This window comes from Heterodontus francisci, chromosome 24 (genome assembly GCF_036365525.1).
Source record: "Heterodontus francisci isolate sHetFra1 chromosome 24, sHetFra1.hap1, whole genome shotgun sequence".
NCBI lineage: Eukaryota > Metazoa > Chordata > Chondrichthyes > Heterodontiformes > Heterodontidae > Heterodontus > Heterodontus francisci.
Genome location: NC_090394.1, coordinates 74,109,290 through 74,128,202, shown reverse-complemented (window position 1 = coordinate 74,128,202; position 18,913 = coordinate 74,109,290). Strand labels below are relative to the sequence as shown.

Sequence of the window (18,913 nt, the reverse complement as noted above, 5' to 3'; positions counted from 1 at the left end):
CTACAGAAATATATCTTGGATCCTAGCTGTAAAAATGTACCATTTTTCTTCTTTTTCCTTTTGTTAAGACAAAGCGGCAGGAAAGTCGCCAGCAGAAAAGTCACCAGCAGGAAAGTCACCAGCAGGAAAGTCACCAGCAGGAAAGTCACCAGCAGAAAAGTCACCAGCAGAAAAGGCTTCAGCAGAAAAGGTTCCTACAATAAAGGTCTCAGTCAAGTCAGGGGCTGAGTTGGAATTCTGGTTGAATCAAATTTATTTCTTCTTCATGAAGAGGCTATTTCCAGCCTATGAACATGCTGAAGTTCTTAAAGTGGAGGCAAAGAAGGACAGCGTGCGACGGAATGAGCTAGCTCGCCAGTCTGCGGTAAGAGCTTGGTCTGTATTACCGTGTTCACTGGAAAATCATTGATTAACACCGATTCCTATCGGCTGGGTGTGGGTGATGAGGAGAGATGTATCTGTGGATCTAGTCTCGGCTAGATCTTAAACAAAAGGTTTTTACAAGGTCGGGATTCCCATGCACTGGGGCTTGTTGAAGAGGATGGGTCCGGTTGATACAAGACTGAGAGAGCAATTGCTTGTTATTTCATGTTGTGTATGTCATACCTGAATAAAGTAGCCTAGTGGTTTAGTCCCAGACTGGTAACCCAGAGGTCATGAGGTTCAGATTCACAAATTGTCTTGGTGGTATTTGAATTCAACATTGCGAGTTCAAATCCCATTGTGGAAAGTTGTGAAACTAAATTCAATAAATCTGGATCTCTGTGGGCTGGTGCAAGAAAAGTAACCATTAAAGCTGTCAGACTGTTGCAAAAACCCAGCTGGTTCACTGATCTCCTTCAGGAAAGGGAATCTGCCGACATACCCCTTGTCTGGACGTACAAGTGACTCAAGTCTCCACTGCACTCTCACCAGTGGAAATAGTCTCAGTATCTCAAGTCTCTCCTCATAGCTACAGATTTTCATGCATGGTATCATTCTGGTGTATCAAGACTGTAGGCTTTCTGTGGCTTTAACTTCCTTTCTATAATGTGGCTGCCTAAAACTGCAACATCTTATCTCACTGACTTAATGAACCATCAGCAATGTCGTATAAGTAGGGGCCTTTAGTAAAAGAGCCAAAAAGGTGATTTGTACAAAGCAATGGTTAGACCACAGTTAAAAGACTACTTATACGACACTGATGATGGTTCATTAAGTCAGTAAGTTAAGATGTTGCATATTGCGATTTGGACATTAACTGAAGTCTGCATAGCTATCTAAAGTGCCTCAATGACATCCCAATCAGTTCTAATGTAATTATAGATTAAAAGAGGAAACAATCAAATGCGAACAGGAGGAGACTGAAATGACTGTGACTATACATAATGTTGGAGAGCAAAATGAAGATGATAACCCAATTTATCCAGTGCAGAAGGAGCCCTCAGAAACTGTCCATTTAATGCCATCCAGAAAACCCAATAGAATCAAAAAGAAGAAAAAGCCTCTATAAACTAGTTGCTCTTCTATTAACTGGGCAGGATTTATTAAACAGCATGATTATATTTTAGCAAAAACAATGGAATTTTCTAACTTTCACTGAAATGTAAAATCAGACATTGGGAAAACAAACCAATTACAGTTTTTTTTGCAGCAGTTTTAAGCATAGGCCAAGCCAGGGTTTTTGAACGAAAATGTATCTCAGTACAAAGTGTGTTGTGTTTAATAACTGTTCTCAAATCCTTCCACGGCCTTACCCCTTCCCTTTTCTGCAACCTCTTCCAGCCCTACAATCTTCAGAGTTATCTGTGCTCCAACAATTCTGTCCTCTTCTGCATCCCTAATTTTAATCTCTCCACCATTGGTGGTCGCACCTTCAGTTACCTTGGCTCAAAGCTTTGGAATTCCCTCCCTAAACTTCTCTGCCTATCTCTCCTCCTTTAAGACACTCCTTAAAACTTACCTGTTTGACCAACCTTTTGGTTACCTGTCTTATATCTCCTTATGTGGCTCAGTGTCAAATATTGTTTGATAGCACTCCTTTTAAAGGTGCTATATAAATGCAAGTTGTTATTTTTGTTATGGTAGGTTTCAATTGTTTGGCTTTATTGAAATGTTCATTTATTGCTAAATAAATATTTGAGGAATGTCAGGCATTGCATGCTAAAAGTAGCTTATTGTCTGGAATTTTCACTTTTCCCCTCTCGCCCATTGCGAACAGGGCACGAGGGGTTAAAATTAGAAAATTCTACCTTCTGTCTCCTACCCAGGTAGTTTGTATGATGGTGACCCATATCATCAAGCAGGTTCCCGATTAGAGACAGGCAGGGGCCATTGGCGGTGTAATGTAATCTAACTTCATGTCACTGCACAGTCTGCAGCCCAGCAGCACAGCCACAGTAGGAGGAGCCCACTGGTCAGCAGAGGCCCAACTTCGTCTTTCAAAATTATATTAGAATTCCTTGTGGCCCAAGAAGAGTGTGAGTGCTCCCCAAAGTAGCGCAAGGAGCCTTTGAGCCTGCCCAACACCCTGGCCAACCACCACCGCACTCCACCCTTCCCTGATTTCTCTGGACCCTCCAGTACCGGCAAATCCCCCACCCCCTCACCTCCAGCCCCTAATACCTCTGCCCTGATTGCCTTTGAGCTCATGCATACTATAATGTTCAGCGTCTATGCAACATAGCATGTAGAGTTCAGGTTTATTAATGCGGCGAAAGTTTTTTAAAAATTTGGGGAGTTTTTTTATTTCTCCTCTTGCCTTTTAATTAATTTTTATTACTCTCAGTTTTTCTATTACAAACTGATTTAGAGCATGCAAGCAGGCCAGACTTTTGTAATGTGGAAAATGAACATTAGAGATCACTCTTACCACTTAGAGTCATACAGCATAGAAACAGGCCCTTCGGCCCACCACATCCATGCCGACCATAATGCCTATCTATACTAATCCCACCTGCCTGCATTAATTCTATATCCCTCTATGCCTTGCTCATTCAAGTACCTGTCCAGATGCCTCTTAAATGTCGCTACTGTTCCTGCCTCCACCACCTCCTCAGGCAGCTCATTCCAGATACCCACTATTCTTTGGGTGAAAAATTTATCCCTTTGATCCCCTTTAAACTTCCTCCCTCTCACCTTAAATCTATGCCCTCTAGTTTTAGTCACTCCTACCATGGGAAACAGACTCTGGCTATCTACCCTATCTATGCCTCATAATTTTATATACCTCTATCATGTCCCCTCTCAGCCTCCTTCGCTCCAGGGAAAACAGACCCAGCCTATCTAATCTCTCTTTATAACTCAAGCCCTCCAAACCAGGCAACATCCTTATGAATCTTTTCTGCACCCTCTCTAGCTTAATCACATCTTTCCTGTAGTGCGGCGACCAGAACTGCACACAGTACTCCAAATGCGGCCTAACTAACCTTATGTACAACTGTAACATGACATCCCAACTCTTGTACTCAATGTCTCGGCCAATGAAGGCAAGCATGCCATACGCCTTCTTCACCATCCTACCTACCTGTGTTGCCACTTTCAGGGAACTATGTACTTGCACCCCAAGGTCTCTCTGCTCAACAACACTCCCCAGGGCCCTGCCATTCACTGTTTATGTCCTGCCCTGGTTTAACTTCCCAAAATGCATCACTTCACACTTGTCTGCGTTAAATTCCATTTGCCACTCCCTTGCCCACTTTCCCAGTTGATCTATAGCCTGTTGTAACTTTAGACAACCTTCTTCACTGTCCACTATACCACCAATTTTGGTGTCATCTGCAAACTTACTAATTATGTCCCTACATTCACATCCAAGTCATTAATATATACAACAGAGGGCCCAGCACTGATCCCTGCGGCACACCACTGGTCACCGGCCTCCAATCTGGAAAACAACCCTCCACTACCACCCTCTGCCTCTGATCACCAAGCCAATTTTGTATCCAATTTGCTAACTCACCCTAGATCCCATGTGTTCGAACCTTCTGGACCAGCCTACCATGCGGGACCTTGTCAAAGGCCTTGCTAAAGTCTATGTAGACAACGTCCATCGCCCTGCCCTCGTCCATCCTCTTGGTCACCTCCTCAAAAAACTCAATCAAATTCATAAGACATGATTTCCCATGCACAAAGCCATGCTTGGATGCCAAAAAGTGAGTAGTGTTTTTGGGACTGATCTCTGATTAAATAATCTTCCTCTTAATTCCCAAGATCAAAAGTTAGACAGGTGACAAAGACCATTTGACATTGACTTGGCCATTCAGGGAAAAAAAGGTCACACTACATTCACCCAACCCCCCCGCCCCCCCTGTTCTTTCTGCGTTATAGTACCCACAGCTTCTTAAATTATACCAGAATTTCTACTTTCACACAGCCTAAAAGTTAAGAGCCAAACCTTTCAGGTGTGAAATTAGGGAACACTTCTACACACAGAGGGTGGTAGATATTTGGAACTCTCTTCTGCAAACAGCAGTCAATACACGATCAGTTGTTACTTTTAAATCTGTGATGGATAGACTTTTGTTAACCAGGTATTAAGGGATATGGGGCAAAAGCAGGGATAAGGAATTAGGTCGTAGATCAGCCATAATCTCATTGAATGGCAGAACAGGCTCAAGGTGCTAATTGGCCTCCTCCTTTTCCTATACCTTGAAGTTCATTCTATGTAGGCAACTTTGTATGAGGCAGAGCTTCTTAAATACACCTTTTACTTGTTATATATAATGTACAGCACATCACCTTGTATATACAGTGTCTTCTGGATCATGTCCCTGTACATTGTGTCCTGAAATACAAGCAAAGATTTACTTTACAAAAGCACAGCGGCACAGTGGTTAGCACCGCAGCCTCACAGCTCCAGGGACCCGGGTTCAATTCTGGGTACTGCCTGTGCAGAGTTTGCAAGTTCTCCCTGTGACCGCGTGGGTTTTCGCCGGGTGCTCCGGTTTCCTCCCACTGCCAAAGACTTGCAGGTGACAGGTAAATTGGCCATTGTAAATTGCCCCTAGTGTAGCTAGGTGGTAGGGAATATGGGATTACTGTAGGGTTAGTATAAATGGGTGGTTGTTGGTCGGCACAGACTCGGTGGGCCGAAGGGCCTGTTTCAGTGCTGTATCTCTAAATAAATAAATAAAAGAATTACATAGAATTTACAGCACAAAAACAGGCCATTTGAACCAACTAGTCCATGCTGATCTTTATACTCCACATGAGCCTCCTCCAATCCCTCTTCATCTCACCCATCAACATATCCTTCTATTCCTTTCTCCCTCATCTATCTAGCTTCTCCTTAAAGGCATCAATACTATTCATTTCAACTACTCCCTGTGGCAGTGAGTTCCACATTCTCTCCAGGTAAAGAAGTTTCTCCTGAATCCCTTGGATTTATTGATGACGATCTTATATTTATGGCCCCTAGTTTAGACACTGCCACAAGTAGAAATATCATTTCTACTTCTACCCTATCAAACCCTTTCATAATTTTGAAGACCTCTATCAGGTCACTCCTCGGCCTTCTCCTTTCTAGAGAAAAGAACACCGCCCTGTTTAATCATTCTGAATGGTTGTAACATCTCAGTTCTGGCATCATCCCTCTAAAAGTTGGAGTTTATTCCCCCTTTTCCTACCAAAACAAAAGCTTTTAGAAAAAATATAACTTTAGGGTTGTGTCGTGCCCCTCAGTCACCATCCTTTGGATGTGCTGTGCGCTGCTTTCAGTTGGGGGTGACAATGAGGATGCCATAATTAGCCCTGGTATCCCTGGATAAGGTGAAGTTATCAAAGGGTTATGGAGCAGCGATACAGATCAGCCATGATCTAATTGAATAACAGAACAGGCTCAAGGGACTGAATGGCCTCCTCCTGTTCAGAATTGATCATTTTATAATTCTAAACATTGCAACACAGGAGGAAACCATCTGGCCTATTGCCTGTGTAGTATGACATTAGAGCTACTTATTTTAATCCTATTTGCCTGGTCCTTCCTTTACCTTCCAGTCAGAGGAGTGGCTCAGTGGGTAGCTCTCTTGCCTTGCAATTAGGAGGTTATGAGTTTAAGACCCACTCCAGAGACTTAAAGCACATAATTTAGGCTGACAATTTAGTATTGTACTGAGGTAGAGATGCAGGTGAGACTTTAACTGAAGGCTCCATATGCCTTCTCAGGTGAACGTAGAAGATCCCCAAGCTGCAGCACTTTTCTTTGTAAAAGCAAAATATTGCAGATGCTGGAAATCTGAAATAAAAACAAGAAATGCTGGAACCACTCAGCAGGTCTGGCAGCATCTGTGGAAAGAGAAGCAGAGTTAACGTTTCGGGTCAGTGACCCTTCTTCGGAACTAACAAATATTAGAAATGTCACAGGTTATAAGCAAGTGAGGCGGGGGTGGGGCAAGAGATAACAAAGGAGGTGTAGATTGGACAAGGCTACATAGCTGACCAAAAGGTCATAGAGCAAAGCATTTTTTTTGTGTTTGATTCACTCTTAAGTAGCTTTGTAGCTGTGTGTTGTAACTCAGGTTTCTGAGAGGCGTACAGTTCTGATGTAGAGTTCATCACCCCCCCAGGTATCTCTTTCTGCACACTATCCAGTCCAGCACATACCCTTCCGGATTACGTATCTGGTCCATTACCTAAACTATAACAAAGGAAATTTACTGAGTAATGCACTTTTTGGCATCAAAGCCAAACAATACAAGTGTGCACGTACGTACACATTCTACACGATACTGAGGGAGTGCAGCGGTGCCGTCTTTTAGATGAGATATTAAACCAAGGCCTCATCTGCCCTCTTAGGTGGACGTGAAAGATCCCACGCTACTTTTGCGAAGAAAAGCAGGGTAGTTCTCCCTTGTCCTGGTCACTATTTAATCCCTCAACCAAAAATCAGTAAAAAAAAAATTAGCTGGTCATTGCTGTTTACGGGACCTTGCTGTGTGCAAATTAGATGACACAGTTCCATTACAACCATGACTGCACTTCCAAAGTACTTAGTTGTCAAGTGCTTGGAAATGTCATGACGTCGTGAAAGGCACTATATAAATGCAAGTTTTTTCTGTTATTCACATTATCTGATAATTCACTTTCTTGGCAATGACTTCACATTTTGCTCTGTTATTTCCACTGCATAATTCTAACTTCTAATATAAAATTTTTACTTTGAATTATCAGATATATTTATATAAATGCAAGTTTGTTCTTCTATATAGTTTTGATTAAAACCTGGTAGTATCATCAAATTGGTCTACTTGCAAGTTCAGTAAAGGCCAGTGAGCAGAGGATATCTTTTAAACTGCATTCAGTAAACAAAGCAGACGTAAGCTTCGGTGGAAGAGCAGGATACGAAATCTCACTGAGTAAAATCAAACTCAGCAAGTTTACTTTATTTCCAAGAAGCTAAAATACATGGCATTAAAAAATTCTTCCATTTTCTCTCTGGTATCTTGAATTTGACACAACTTTAGGTACAGCGCAGAACACGACAGAGTCTTGAGTTAGTGCAGATAGATTTTATTTTCTTAAAAATATGCATCATTACATGGATAAATCAGCACCTTTTCTCAGACAAACCCGTTTCGTTTTATGTTAAACAAGTGGGGAAAACAAGGAGGCAGAATTCTCGAAAGTGAAAACACAGCCTGTCGGGCATACACCTGTACTTGTCTGATGTGAAAAATGTAAGTTTGAGGTACAGAAGTTGTGCTAACCTTTCTTCCTAAAGAAAAATTAAGAATTTACAGCATGCAACATACAAGATCTGACACCTAGAGAGCTGAAATTTGAGGATTCGATCACATTTCAAAGATACTGTACTGCAATTGGGACAGGGAGGTTGTGTCGATTTGTAACTAGTGCTGGGGAAGGCGAAGCAAAACCCTATGAGCATAACTTAACTGGGCATCACTACGACCAGGGCAGGGAACGCAAGAGAAGCCGTTGACATATGTGACATTGGACCATTCCTCTTCCATTACCATAAAAGATGCTCCTTTGCGTTAGTTTAGCTGCCCATTTATGTACAAATGTTTACATAATGCAAATATTTCCTGTGTCTAGTCTCAAACTTTTTTCTTTAATAAAATGTATTACAAATGAGGGATTTATGTCCAAGTGACAAGTCAGTTTCATTATTTTAACTCAATTTTCTTCAAAAATAAATGAATTCTTCAAATTATAATAACATTTTGCTTCAAGTGTCCATGTCTGCAAATATTCGAGTACGTAGCCTTGCTTGAAGGCGAAGTTACAAAGTACATAGCCAGGTGCTGCAGACTAATCTTTACTACAGTAACCCACACTTATTATTGCCGAAACCGAACACTTCTTCATAAATACAGCTCTTACTTCAGGCATAAACCCACAACTCCAAGTAAAAAAAAAAAGGCCCATATTATATAGGCAGGTCATTTGTCTTATGTTAGAGAATATAATTTTCTACAAAATACCCAATGATCAACCCTCCTAAGTGAGGGTTAACATATAAATAAAGCAAAAATACACAGACACAATGGGAAGGATGTTAAAATCTCACTCAAATGTTACTGTTAATTTATTTTTTTACAGTACAGGCTTGCCATATATTACAGACTGGAATGATAAAGTCAACATTCTTTTATTCATTTACCATAAATATTTAAAATCTAATTATCTTACATTCCATGGAAATTTCCTATAACAGCGACTGCAGCCTGCGAGCTGAGGTGGGACCTTGCCTTCCGAGAACAAGCGGCGTTAGTGAGGACACCGCACTAGCCCCTGGCAGAGTGAAGAGCACAGGTTGTTTGCTGCATGTGGCATCGTACAGTTACTTCCTGTGCTGGCTGGTTCACCAACACCCACTCACGTGTCTGTGCCATACCTGAAACCACAATGGGGGCGAGCTTGACGGATGGTTAATCCAGGAAGAAGATGTTGTTAAACTGCGTAGCACAGAGCTTCTTAACTTCCTCTGGAGGGAGACACACATTTAGAGACAGAAGGTGGTAAATGTTAGGAGCATTACGATTTCCTCATTACTAATGTCCCACTCCCGCAGATAGAACCGCACAACACCCCACTTAAAAACTGCCCAGCGCAGTGTTCAAGCTGTTTATAAACAACTCCAAACCTCAGCAACATCTGGAGCCTGGTGCAACCCAGATCTGTTTGCGCTTCGGGAACACGGGAGCGGGAGTAGGCCATTCAGCTCCTTGAGCCTGTTCCGCTACTTTTTTTTTTAGAATTAGAACATTACAGCGCAGTACAGGCCCTTCGGCCCTCGATGTTGCGCCAACCTGTGAAACCATCTGACCTAAACTATTTCATTTTCATCCATATGTCTATCCAATGACCACTTAAATGCCCTTAAAGTTGGCGAGTCTACTACTGCTGCAGGCAGGGCGTTCCACGCCCCTACTACTCTCTGAGTAAAGAAACTACCTCTGACATCTGTCCTATATCTATCACCCCTCAACTTAAAGCTATGTCCCCTCGTGTTTGCCATCACCACCCGAGGAAAAAGACTCTCACTATCCACCCTGTCTAACCCTCTGATTATCTTATATGTCTCTATTAAGTCACCTCTCCTCCTCCTTCTCTCCAACGAAAATAACCTCAAGTCCCTCAGCCTTTCCTCGTAAGACCTTCCCTCCATACCAGGCAACATCCTAGTAAATCTCCTCTGCACCCTTTCCATAGCTTCCACATCCTTCCTATAATGCGGTGACCAGAACTGCATGCAATACTCCAGGTGCGGTCTCACCAGAGTTTTGTACAGCTGCAGCATGACATCGTGGCTCCGAAACTCGATCCCCCTACTAATAAAAGCTAACACACCATATGCCTTCTTAACAGCCCTATTAACCTGGGTAGCAACCTTCAGGGATTTATGCACCTGGACACCAAGATCTCTCTGTTCATCTACACTACCAAGAATCTTCCCATTAGCCCAGTACTCTGCATTCCTGTTACTCCTTCCAAAGTGAATCACCTCGCACTTTTCCGCATTAAACTCCATTTGCCATCTCTCAGCCCAGCTCTGCAGCCTATCTATGTCCCTCTGTACCCTACAACATCCCTCGGCACTATCCACAACTCCACCGACCTTAGTGTCATCTGCAAATTTACTAACCCACCCTTCTACACCCTCTTCCAGGTCATTTATAAAAATGACAAACAGCAGTGGCCCCAAAACAGATCCTTGCGGTACACCACTAGTAACTAAACTCCAGGATGAACATTTGCCATCAACCACCACCCTCTGTCTTCTTTCAGCTAGCCAATTTCTGATCCAAAGCTCTAAATCACCTTCAACCCCATACTCCCGTATTTTCTGCAATAGCCTACCATGGGGAACCTTATCAAACGCTTTACTGAAATCCATATACACCACATCCACTGCTTTACCCTCATCCACCTGTTTGTTCACCTTCTCGAAAAACTCAATAAGGTTTGTGAGGCACGACCTACCCGTCACAAAACCGTGCTGACTATCGCTAATGAACTTATTCTTTTCAAGATGATTATAAATCCTGTCTCTTATAACCTTTTCCAACATTTTACCCACAACCGAAGTAAGGCTCACAGGTCTATAATTACCAGGGCTGTCTCTACTCCCCTTCTTGAACAAGGGGACAACATTTGCTATCCTCCAGTCTTCCGGCACTATTCCTGTCGACAATGACGACATAAAGATCAAGGACAAAGGCTCTGCAATCTCCTCCCTAGCTTCCCAGAGAATCCTAGGATAAATCCCATCTGGCCCAGGGGACTTATCTATTTTCACTCTTTCCAAAATTGATAACACCTCCTCCTTGTGAACCTCAATCCCATCTAGCCTAGTAGCCTGAATCTCAGTATTCTCCTCGACAACAATTGGATCACGGTTGATCTGTATCTTAACTCTATCTGTCCTTGGTTCTGTAACCCTGAATACATCTCAGTTTTAAAATTTCCAATTTAAAGTGGACCAGATTTCCACTGCCTTTTGTGTGAAGAAATTGTGGGTATACCTACCCCACATGGACTGCAGCGGTTCAAGAAGGCAGCTCACCACCATCTTCTCAAGGGCAATTAGGGATGGGCAATAAATGCTGGCCTGGCCAGCGACGCCCACATCCCATGAATGAATTAAAAAATGCTTCCTGACATCACCGCTGGATGGGTGGCGTCTGCAACCTGCGCATTTCATTAAGGACTCATGCAGCTCCCAACCTTGATCGATCAAACCCTTTTTGATGGTAATTAAATGGCATGTTTCTTTTTTTAAACTTTTGTTAACATTATACTTGTGAGAAAGTATCATTTGATTAACAACTTTTTTTTGTAAAAACCTTTAAAATGTTGTTGAAATGTGTCTCTATCTTGTTTTTATTGTCATTCGAATAACAGCATTGCAGCTCTTAAGATATTGCGTTTTTGACTCCATTTAAAAAATAGCTCTTTTTGTTATTAAGGTGGCCGAGCCCTGGCCTAGCCTCTAATTTGAAGGTTATGTGCCCCCCACCCCCTTGTTCTGGACTTCCCCCCCCACCAGAGGAATTAGTTCCTCTCTCTCTACCCTATCCAATCCTTCAATCATTTTAAACACCTCAATGAGATCACCCTTTAATCTTCGATACTCAGGGAATACAAACCTAGTCTGTGCAAACTGTCCTCATAAATTAACATTTTTAGCCTAGGTATTATTCTTGGTCACAAATAGAATGGGGTGGAATATCCTCCTCCTGCACCTGGGTGTAGTGCATCACCTGGATGCAAAGCATGGAGGAGAATCAGGTGCCATAAGGGAGCCCCCACCAAACCCCAGTTAAATTAGTGGATGAAAAATAATTCAAGCCCTCTTACAGGTGTGCATCCTGCCTGTCTGAATTTCCTCTATTCATTACACAATAACAATAACTTGCATTTATATACACCTTTACCAAGGAAAACATCTCAAAGTGTTTCACAGGAGCATTATGAAGCAAAATTGGACAACAAGCCACGTGAGATATTAGGGCAGGTGACCAAATGCTTGGACATAGATTGATTTTAGGAAGCATCTTAAAAGGAGAGTGAGTTGCAGAGTTTAAACCCAAATTTATTCCTGGTTTTCTCAACAACAAAAAAAACCCAGCAAAGTTTAAAAACACGTCATGAAGCACTGATGTTGGGTTGTAAGCAGACAGAAACCAAAACCAGGAAGTGATATGATCTCAAAATGCATCCATAGTTAATGCCATTTCACTTGGTCCTTGCTACCTGAAACCTACCCTGCATGTAAATGACAAACACAATCTACACATACCAAAGGAGGGCTGATTTCCTCTTAAATGACTGACTCGCACCAAGTCCCATTCACCCATCACCCCTGTGCTCACTGACCTACATTGATTGCCAGCCCAGCCACGCCTTGACTTTAAAACTCTCATCCTTATTTTCAGATTCCTCCACGGCCTAGTCCCTCCCTATCTCTGTAACCTCCTCCAGCTCCACAACATCTCTGCACTCATTCAATTCTGAACACTTGTGCATCCCAATTTTAATTGCTCCACCATTGGCGGCTGTGTCTTCAACTCCCTGGGCCCTAAGCTCAGGTGTTCCCTCCCTAAACCTCTCTGTCTCTCTCTCCTCTCTCCCCTGTCCTAATATCTCCATATGTGGTTTGATGTCAAATTTTGTTTGAAGGTCCTTGGAATGTTTTACCATGTTAAAGGTGCTATATAAATGCAAGTTGTTGTTTATCTAAAAAGAATAATCAATCAATCGTATTCCCTGAAGTGAATTTACATTTGAGAAGTAAAATCAAACCTGTAGAGTAAAATCATGATATAAAAACATAAACGCTCAGTCTGTGTCTAAACAATAGGTTAAGATTTCAGGTTTCAGCCAATCAGGGTTATAGGTGAAACGTTTGTCCTTTTCTGTTTTAAAATCTAAGGATAATCTGCAAACACACAAGATGTACTGTGGTCAGCAGCTCTTTGATTCTACTACCTCCTCGATGACAGTCTCTTTGATTCTACTACCCGATGACAGTCGGGTGATGATCACTGTCAGTGATGCTTCTATACAAACACTTCACATGAATGCACCGCACAGAAACAGGCCATTCGGCTCAACTGGTCCATGCCAGTGTTTATGCTTCACACGAGCCTCCTCCCACTCCTCTTCATCCCACCATCAACATATCCTTTTATTCCTTTCCTCCTCATGTATTTATCTAGCTTCCCCTCAAAGACATCCATGCTATTCACCTCAACTACATGTGGTAGCAAGTTCCACTTCTTTAAAAATTTGTTCATGAGATGTGGGCATCGCTGACCAGGCCAGCATTTGTTGTCCATCCCTAACTGCCCTTGAGAAGGTGGTGGTGAGCTGCTTTGTTGAGCCGCTGCAGTCCATGTGGGGTAGGTACACCCACAGTGCTGTTAGGAAGGGAGTTCCAGGATTTTGACCCAGCGACAGCGAAAGAACGGCGATATAGTTCCAAGTCAGGATGGTGTGTGGCTTGGAGGGGAACTTGCAGGTGGTGGTGTTCCCATGCATCTGCTGCCCTTGTCCTTCTAGGTGGTAGAGGTAACGGGTTTGGAAGGTGCTGTTGTAGGAGTCTTGGTGAGTTGCTGCAGTGCACGTTGTAGATGGTACACACTGCTGCCACTGTGCGCCAGTGGTGGAAGGAGTGAATGTTTAAGATGCTGGCTGGGGTGCTTTGTCCTGGATGGTGTTGAGCTTCTGGAGTCTTGTGGGAGCCGCACTCATTCAGGCAAGTGGAGAGTATTCCATCACACTCCTGACTTGCGCTTGTAGATGGTGGACAGGCTTTGGGGAGTCACAGAATTCCCAGCCTCTAACCTGCTCTCGTAGCCACAGTATTCTCACCACTCTCTCGGTAAAGAGGTTTCTCCTGAATTCCATATTGAATTTACAGTGACCATCTTATATTTATGGTCCCTAGTTTTGGTCTCCTATACAAGTGGAAATATCTTCTCCACATCTACCCGATCAAACTCTTTCATAATCTTGAAGGCCTCTGTAGGGTCACCCCTCAGCCTTCTCTTTTTGGGAGAAAACAGCCCCAGCCTGTTCAGTCTTTCCTGATTATTATAACCTCTTAGTTCTGGTATCAACCTTGTAAATCTAGGGAGGATTAGTAGACTTGGTTCCAAGAACACCAGCCGCTCACCATTAACTTCGATCAGATTTGCATTCTTCTGATTCAAGATTACGTAAAGTTCCCGCTGGTCAGATTTTTTGCCAACAACCCAATAATCTGTCATCGCCTTCACAATGATCTCTTCATCCTCGTCAGCTCTGCATAAATTACAACACGCACATTAAGCAGAAGAAAAAGCTCCCCATAAACAACTGCTCATCTTTGCAAAGCATTTATTTAAGAAAACAGAGGCAGTACCTTGAGAAATCACTGTTAATGTCCCCGAGGATCTTCATTAGATCAGGATGGACTGATGTCAGGGACATGCTGGCTGTTTTACGCATGTGGATGGTTGTTTTCGCAGCCAGGTTCATGTGATTGAAGTAAATAAATTTGAAGTGAGGTTCCTTTTCAGGTCTGCAAGATAAGGAAATGCATCAAAATTCTACCAATGCGAAAGGTTTTTCCCGACTCAGTGTGATTTAAGTATAGCTGTCCCCTCTCCTTTCCCCCTCACAATTATTTGGAGAGCAATTCCAAAAATATTCTTGTAATGAGAAAGTTGATGGATGTTAAATGATAATTTTTCATTAACGAGGTGGAGAGAGTTAGGAGACAAACCTGCTCCATAGCGGCACCTAATGGCCAGAGGCTGCATTGTAACAGCTGGATTAGCAAAACTGAACGGGAAATGTTGACAAAACAATTTATGATGGTGAGAGAAAAGTATCACCACAAATTGTGACAATAGGAACTGGACACTGTACCCAATCTGTTTAATAACTGTAATCAATTTCCTCATTTCCTGCTGGTCAAGTCTATGTTCTCTCTTTCCTAATTGGTAATTTTCTTCAGCCATGTTGTGCAAAACCTGCTCCCCCTTTGCTGCTGGCTGCCAATTGCATGATGACAATCTGCTCTATTTGGGATGAGCTGCAGGCTATCGCTCTTCTGTCATTCCCTGGCCTCATGCAGTCCATGGGGTGCTAATACTGAACATGCAGCAGGATCTGATTGAGTGAGTGAGGAAATCAATGGAGGGCAGTGGAGGTAAATGACATGCAGCAGGAACAATGACGTGTGCAGTCTGGCCTGTTGTAGCATGTGGGGCATCCCTCACAGTGCCCTATACTGTAGGGTGGAGAGAAAATGTGTTGAGGAGGGAACCCTATTGAGGGGAGTGGGGGGGGGGCGGGGGAAGAAGAGTGACCCTGTTGACAGGCAGCAGGGGAGAACAGTAGACAAGTGTGTGCGTGTGTGTATGTGTGTGTGTGTTTACCACCAGCACAGTTCGAAGGAAGGAGGGCAGTGGGATGATGACTGCTGTCTGTCTTAGCTGGATCAAGTGATAAAACATTATCTCCTCCAAGTCACTGTGGGCAACACCATAGTTCTATACTAGTTCTATACCAGTTCTATACTAGTTCTATACTAGTATTACAAAAGGATTCAGGGTCACTAGTTTATTTTAAACTTAGCAAGGGATCCACAAGCCATACCAATGCACTAAAGGAAAGGACATCAAATCTCTATTGTAGGGTATTTAAAATTGATAAAATTGCATGTTGCATAAAACTTATTAGACTCAGCAGATATAACTTGACGTAATCATCAAAAGTAAACGCCTGGCATCTATTTCACACTCATTCGCACTGCAGTTAAAAATTAATTAACAATATGGCTGATCCTGGATATCGAGTAACAAGAGACCAATCGTATTAAATACTCTTTTGATCATCACAAACAACTCCTCGCACACTGAGTCATAGGTCCTTGTCTTGTGATTTGCCGCTAGTTTGGGCTATCAATTCTTTCTCGCACTAATGCAGGTAGTTTATCAAGTTGAGCCTCATGAGGAAACACGAGGGGCACTAAGTTTATCGGTGCAGTTAATCAGTAAGACGGGGCCCCAGGATCCCTAACATGACCATTCCAAAGTCAGCTAAAACAAGGGGTTTTAATGATTCAGGAGGACAGGCTGCGCGTGATGCCTGAAACTGATACATCGTACAGTGAGCCTCAAAGCTGCAAAGTCCCATTCATTAACCTCTCACCTAATGAATTAATTGAGGAAACTGAACATTCAAGCTCTGAAGATGGAATTTAGGCCACATACCCCCTCCCAGCAACCCAGACACATTGCTCTTGGGAATAACAAACGGTATTGACTATTCTGTAATATTTGCAGATCTTACAGTTACACGGGTTTTTAAAAAAAACAACTGATGCAGAGTCATTTACGGCACAGAAGGAGGGTGTTCGGCCCATCAAGCCCGTGCCGGCTCTCCATGGAGCTATGCAGTCAGTCCCACTCCCCAGCCTGATCCCACTAGCCCTGCAAGTCTCTTTCTCTCAGGTGGCCCTCCAACTTCCTCTTGAAGTCATTTGATTGTCTCCGCTTCCACCTCCCTTGTGGGCAGCGAGTTCCAGGTCATTACCACCCGCTGCGTAAATAAAAGTGCTTCCTCAAATTCCCCCTGCATCTTTTGCCCAAAACCTTCAGCCTGTGTCCCCGAGTCCTAGGGGACTATTACCACTTGTTAATGGGAAATCTACTGGATCACGGGATGAATGCACTGCGAGCAAAATGGGCCGAATTAGCTGATCTCAGCTAATGTGACACAATTGTACAGAATTACAGGCTACAACAGGGAAACACGCCATTCCTACCAAAGCAATGCATGTTGGTGTTTATCCTCAGCATGAGCAGTGTAATCTCATGGAGAAAGGAATAGAGGGTTATGTTGACAGAGATAGATAAGGAAGGATGGAAGGAGACCCGAGTGCAGCATAAACATCAGTATGGGCTAGTTGGGCCGAATGGCCCGTTTCTGTGCTGTAAATACTACATAAATCTACGTGATTCTATATAAAACCCCTGTAAGACCACAGTTGGAGTCCTGTGTGTAGTTTTGGGCTCCTCACAACAGGAAGGAAGCTGACGCAATGGAGAGGGCACAGTGCAGATTCACTAGGATGCTGTCTGGTTTAAGGAAACATAAATATGAAGAACAGAGGAGATTAAGGCGTGCCTTGATAGAGATTTTTGAAATTATGATGGGTTGGAGCAAGATTTAAAAAAAAGACGTATTTATAAAGCACCTTTCACGACCTCAGAACATCCCAATGTGTTTTCGAACCAATGCTTACGTTTTGCAACATAGTCACCGTTGTAACGTAGGGAACAACATTTTGAAACAGACCGGTCCCAGCAATGGAGGTGTTACCGACAAGGTGAGAAAGGGGTCTAGGGTTCCTTCTCAGCCTTCACCTGGTCTTACCGTAACAGGGTGTAATTTTTAAAACACCATATTTTTTAGCTCCCCCTTAGTGAATCCTTGTTCACAGCTTTCCAATTATAAGGCAAAAAAACCAGCATGAACAGGAGGAAATTTATTAAACTTAAATCTAAACTCTAATTTGGCTAACGCCTACGGATACACGACACGCCCACGTGAGCATGCACACGCGATACACACATGCAAATAGAGACAGAAAGAAAACAGAAGAAATAACGCGGAAAAGTTTGAGGCAATATCAGCAAAGGTGCAGTAAGAGAAGACACCCCACAAATGCTGCATGTCCATCATCTTTCATTGATGGAAGGATACCAGCCAATGCAACATTTGTGTTTATGGCCCCAATTCACTCTCTAGAAGTGGAACCATCTTCGTCACATCTACCCTATTGAATTATTTCATAATCTTAAAGACTTCTATCAAGTCACCTTTCAGATGTGCTCAGATCACCTTCATATTCCTCTGTTCATGGGCACCATCTTTTTTGAATGCATTTACTGAACCAGTCATTATCATTCTCATTTACTCAATCAGCAAACTAAATCCCCTGTTCCTGTTCTGATGAAAGGTCATCGAAATGAAATGTTAACTGTTTTCCTCTCCCCAGATGCTACCAGACCTGCTGAGTATTTCCAGCACTTTGTTTTCATTCGTGTCCCCAACCTTGCTTCAGTTAATGCCCTTCACTGTGTAATTACATTTGCCGTTCTTAGCATCGATACTGTCAAAATGTCTAAATATTAAATTCTAGCCCACCCCCATTCACTGCCCCATGGTTGCTAGATCGCTGTAGATTTCTGAATGATATCCCTCTCGTTGGAGCACTCTAATTCCCCATAAATGCATATGTCCCTTTTCGCTTCACAGTGCACCGCTTTCCCACCAGAGGTCAGTTCATACTCACGCCGACAGCCTCTTGTTTGTATTGAACTGTTCACAGATGTCCGATGCCAGCAGAGTGAGCTGAGGTCCCACAAGGTTGTCCAGCCTCTGGCAAAACTCTCTAGTCAGCTCCACTGAGGCTAAGGAGAAACATAAATATTAGCATCACCATTGTAATATCCAAAGAGTGGGGAACCATCAAAGGAAGTGGGGGTTGCACAAGAGGCCAGAATTGCAGAGATCTCGGAGGGTTGTCGGACTGAAGGAGGTTACAGAGATTGGGAGGGCAGCAAAGGCCATGGAGGGATTTGTAGGCAAAGATGAGAATTTTTAAATGAGACGTTCCTGGACCTGGAGCCAGAACAGGTCAGTGATCAACAGGGGTGATACAAACAAAGAACAAAGAACAGTACAGCACAGGAACAGGCCATTCGGCCCTCCAAGCCTCTTGATGCCTGTCTAAACTAAAACCATCTGCACTTCCGGGGACCGTATCCCTCTATTCCCATCCTATTCATGTATTTGTCAAGATGTCTCTTAAACGTCGCTATCGTACCTGCTACCACCACCTCCCCCGGCAGCAAGTTCCAGGCACTCACCACCCTCTGTGTAAAGGACTTGCCTCGCACATCCCCTCTAA

At 43.1% G+C, this 18,913-nt stretch overlaps 2 protein-coding genes across 10 annotated transcripts in view; one reads left to right on the top strand and one right to left on the bottom strand.

The window, feature by feature from the left end:
- Positions 1-18,913, top strand: part of rsph10b (radial spoke head 10 homolog B) — a 103,692-nt gene that overhangs the window by 47,076 nt on the left and 37,703 nt on the right. For 3 of the 6 annotated variants that reach the window (XM_068056583.1, XM_068056587.1, XM_068056588.1), the window contains exon 19: positions 69-1,394. In XM_068056583.1, coding sequence (XP_067912684.1) covers positions 69-409 — 341 coding nt within the window. In that variant the 3' untranslated portion in view covers positions 410-1,394. Of the gene's footprint in view, positions 1-68; positions 8,143-18,913 lie in introns of those variants that run through there. The other 3 variants (XM_068056585.1, XM_068056582.1, XM_068056589.1) reach the window with 2 other exon arrangements.
- ccz1 (CCZ1 homolog, vacuolar protein trafficking and biogenesis associated) overlaps positions 7,473-18,913 on the bottom strand; it is a 63,285-nt gene continuing 51,844 nt past the window's right edge. For all 4 annotated transcript variants that reach the window (XM_068056591.1, XM_068056590.1, XM_068056592.1 and 1 more), the window contains 4 exons: positions 18,296-18,413; positions 14,351-14,509; positions 14,123-14,250; positions 7,473-8,926 (listed from right to left, as the gene is read on the bottom strand). In XM_068056591.1, the coding sequence (XP_067912692.1) occupies positions 8,871-8,926; positions 14,123-14,250; positions 14,351-14,509; positions 18,296-18,413 (461 nt within the window). In that variant the 3' untranslated portion in view covers positions 7,473-8,870. The remainder of the gene's footprint in view (positions 8,927-14,122; positions 14,251-14,350; positions 14,510-18,295; positions 18,414-18,913) is intronic.